We start from the raw sequence: 3,960 nt of genomic DNA, 5'->3' as shown, positions 1-3,960 counted from the left end.
TTACATATTTTAATGAAATATGAAAGTGGCCAACACACAACAGAATATAAAGTGAGAATAAGGATAAAAAGAAAGTAATAATCGTAAATGTAAATTATAACATGAAAGAATACAGATAAAAAAAAATAAAGGGACAGAAGAAATAATTATATACTCTGATCTTAGTCTCAACGCCTATTGTTTTACCAATCATTGCTCAATAATTAAAAAAGTGGGTTAAACATTAGAACATTATTAAACGTGCTCACACTTTTATTTTATTTTTTTCATATGCACGTGTTCACTTAACAACCTTTGTTTTATTTGTGTTTTTGTTAAGTGAAATGAAGTAAGAATAAATAAAAATTGCAGGAAAATAAAAATCAGTGGGTGTTGTTTGTTTATGATCCTTGCATGTTGTGGGTTACCTTTAGAAACAAAAAAGAGAGAGACAGAGAAACAGAATTATTAAAGGCAACAGTAAAAGACAAAAAGGTTTAGTTGTCAAGTAAGGAAGAGAGATCTCCATCCATTCGTGAATCTCAGTGGCGGTCTGAGGCGCGTGTGCATTGGGTTTTGCTTGGAAATTAGAAAGAAGATAAGTTTGAGAGACAGTTATATAGCATTACACTTCCTTCCTAAACCCAAACACAAACCCACTATATATTTTTTCCATTCCCTGAATCTGAACAAGATATGAGAAACCCTTCATCAACATCAACAACTAAGAACAAGAAGAGTGGTGGTAACAGCACTGCTACCAGCTGCAGCAACAACAGCAACAACAACAATGGTAGCAGCAGCAATAACAATGGTAGCAGCAACAACACTCCATGCTGCACCAAGGTTGGGTTGAAGAGAGGACCATGGACACCAGAAGAAGATGAGGTGTTAGCCAATTACATTAAGAGAGAAGGAGAAGGGCGGTGGAGAACTCTCCCCAAGCGAGCTGGCCTTCTCCGCTGCGGCAAAAGCTGCCGTCTCCGATGGATGAACTACCTCCGCCCCTCCGTCAAACGCGGCCACATCGCCCCTGACGAGGAAGATCTCATCCTCCGCCTCCACCGCCTCCTTGGCAACCGGTAATGTCTTTGTTTGGATTCAGGGTTTAGAGTTTTGTTGTCAACAGAAGAAGAATTATTAGGGTTCGTGTTCTTCTTTTTTTCTCTTCTCTGGCTAGGGTTTGATTTTCTTGTCTTGTGCATTAGGTGGTCTTTGATTGCTGGGAGGATTCCTGGAAGAACAGATAATGAAATAAAGAACTATTGGAATACCCATCTAAGTAAAAAACTCATTAGCCAAGGGATTGATCCCAGAACTCACAAGCCTCTCAACCCACCATCCATTATTATTCCTTCTTCTTCTACTACTACTACTTTCACTGTTCCTCCACCCTCTATGCCTCCTCCAATGATCATCAACCCTTGTCATGATCTCACTGCTGTTGACCAAGGAATTCATGCGATTCATCATTTGGGTCAACATCACCAACCTCCGGTCTCAAACCCCTTTGATAACAACAGCATTAACAATCAAGTGGCTGCTGTCACAGATGATGTTTCTGCAATGGGGTTCATGGACAGTGAGGACTGCAACTATGATATCAACATCAATTATTACTCAGATGATGCCTTTTCTTCCTTCCTCAACTCCTTGATCAATGATGATGCTTTTGCGTCGCAGCAGCACCACGTGCAAACAGAGCTCCCCAGTGAGCGTTGCATTCCACTGCCATGTGATGATCGTGTGGATGATCCTCTGGTTTCAATTACCACAGCTTCTACATCGCAGGGTTATGATGATGACCTTGGGGTTCTGTGGGAATCGCCTCTCGTGCCTTCTACTACTTTCACCCATCACGTTAACGATCCCATCATCAAGATGGCTCATGATCACCATCACCTCCATCAATAGTATCTACCATTGTTCTTATTGGTTAACTGCTTCATCAAATATCAAGTGTCCAAGAATACTGGAATTTTTATGTATACATGTTTTGTTGTGTCTCCTGTGAAAAAATATGAAGAGAAGGACATTAGAGGAGTCATCAAGAAAGATCTCACAGTGAATTATATCTTTTCAAGTTTTGGCTTTTAGTGGAGCTGAATCACAACTAATGATCCACATAACAGATCTTACATAGTGAGATAAGATTTTATTGTTCTTGTGTTATTCATGGTTCCACATACATGTAGTTGCTTTTGTTGTATGATACTCTTGTTGAGTTTGGCGTGTTCAATTCCATGATATAGCTTGCTATGTAAAACACAACAGATTTGTTAATGTACTATGACTTGTGCTTTAAATCATACTACCATTTTACTTTAATGGTTTGTGTAAGCTAAGTGGAATCGAGATGTATTATGTGTGGCTTCTTCACTTGATTAATTTTAGATTCTTCATCACTTAAAAGATAGTCTTCTTCATGATCGATTTTGATGTTCTTAGTGTTAACAAAAAAGATGTTTGTTATGACAATGAGTTTGAATAAGAAAATTTAAGATATACTCTATAAATAATGCAATAATATATACATTATGCAAACAGTTATAATGTAAGAAGATATTTACTCTTCTCTTCAAGACAGAATCTAAATGTTGGAGAATAAATCAATATCTAATGAAAAATTAAAAGCATAGAAATGTAAAGTTGTACATTAGTAATCCAAGCTATAAAGGACATTATTCGTAATCATATGTATAATGTATCCATGGTGAATGTATTTCAGTTGGAAGGAGAAAAAAATATAAATAAAGATGACGATAATATTGCTTCATACACTTTATATAATGCTAAAATCTCTTATTTATACTAAAGATATAAATGCTTGAGAGCTTTAACTTAGATTACTACACTACAGCCTCAATTACAATAATATTTGAATTAATACAAGTTCACACATGCATGAGGCTCTTCATTCAATTTCTATTCATTACTTCTATAAATTGTCTAGACTGAAAGTAAGAATTTACCTTCAAGATCATATTTGGTGATGCACACACAAATGCTTTAGGGATGTTTAAAATACTTTTTCCATTGAGATCTTTTTAGGAGAGGAAAGAAGGGGAAAATTAAAATTACTCTCAAATAAATTCTATACTTTTTCTAATTTGATTATAAGTTGCTTTTAATTTATAAAAAAAGTTTTTTTTTATAAATTTTTGTGAAAAAGTTCAAACAACTGGACCTGTTTTTCCCCTATATGGAAACATAAGGGGTGATACACAAACACCCCCATTTTCGGGTAAACAATCATCCAACATCAATGATATAATATTTTTATTTTAAAATATAAACTAATTTGGAAAGAATCAACTACAAATTTAAAATATTATTTTTTATTAGGTGTTTCATATGTGTGGAAAATTTGAAGGGTGTACATGTAAAATTTCCAACATAATTAGCACATGTGTAGAAAACTATGTGTCTTCTTAACTTTGTTTTTTTTTAAAAAATTCCATCATAAAGAGGTCAAATCAGCTGCTACATCTGCGCTGAAGAATATATTCCTTAATAATTTATCCTTTGTTTTTTATAAAAATTATGATAATAAATATCATTATAAAACTTGATATATCTCACACATTAATTAAGTGACAATATTACTCTTATTTTACTGTTAGAAGAATTTATGATAACTACAAACAAATTGAGTGTATTTGGATAAACAGTTAATTGTTTATTGAATATTTTGTATCAGCAAAAAAAATATAACATATACTACGTTGGCAATATAAAAGAAAGTTCATATTTACAAGACTTTTATGTAAAAGGCATATATAATCCATTGAACATTAAAAAATCCTTTATCTGAATAATTAACCAATTCAAATCTATATTTTATAAATTACATTACAGAATTGCCATCTGAAGAAAATAGTCAAATAGTCATACATTTTTTACTCTAACTGTATGAGTTTATTTTGAGCATATTCAATAATCAAATAGTCATACATTTTTTAAAAATTGAGATTAAGAACA

The 3,960-nt window shown here is 33.4% G+C and overlaps 1 protein-coding gene across 1 annotated transcript; it reads left to right on the top strand.

Moving 5' to 3' along the window:
• Window positions 1–606: 606 nt before the first annotated feature.
• Window positions 607–2,281, top strand: LOC137813510 (transcription repressor MYB5). Its single transcript, XM_068615821.2, has 2 exons — window positions 607–1,061; window positions 1,188–2,281. The coding sequence occupies exons 1-2, from the start codon at window positions 676–678 to the stop codon at window positions 1,891–1,893; spliced, it is 1,092 nt and encodes a 363-aa protein (XP_068471922.1). The 5' UTR covers window positions 607–675; the 3' UTR covers window positions 1,894–2,281.
• The last annotated feature ends 1,679 nt before the right edge of the window (window positions 2,282–3,960 follow it).

This window comes from Phaseolus vulgaris, chromosome 1 (assembly GCF_051622355.1).
Source record: "Phaseolus vulgaris cultivar YP4 chromosome 1, ASM5162235v1, whole genome shotgun sequence".
NCBI lineage: Eukaryota > Viridiplantae > Streptophyta > Magnoliopsida > Fabales > Fabaceae > Phaseolus > Phaseolus vulgaris.
The sequence above is the reverse complement of the archived record's forward strand: the minus strand, read 5'-3'. Positions and strand labels throughout refer to the sequence as shown.

Excerpts from the sequence above, each read along its gene's own strand:
- LOC137813510 (XM_068615821.2), top strand. The coding sequence starts at position 676 with ATGAGAAACCCTTCATCAACATCAACAACTAAGAACAAGAAGAGTGGT. Across the intron at positions 1,062-1,187 it reads CACCGCCTCCTTGGCAACCG|GTGGTCTTTGATTGCTGGGA; the intron begins GTAATGTCTTTG and ends CTTGTGCATTAG.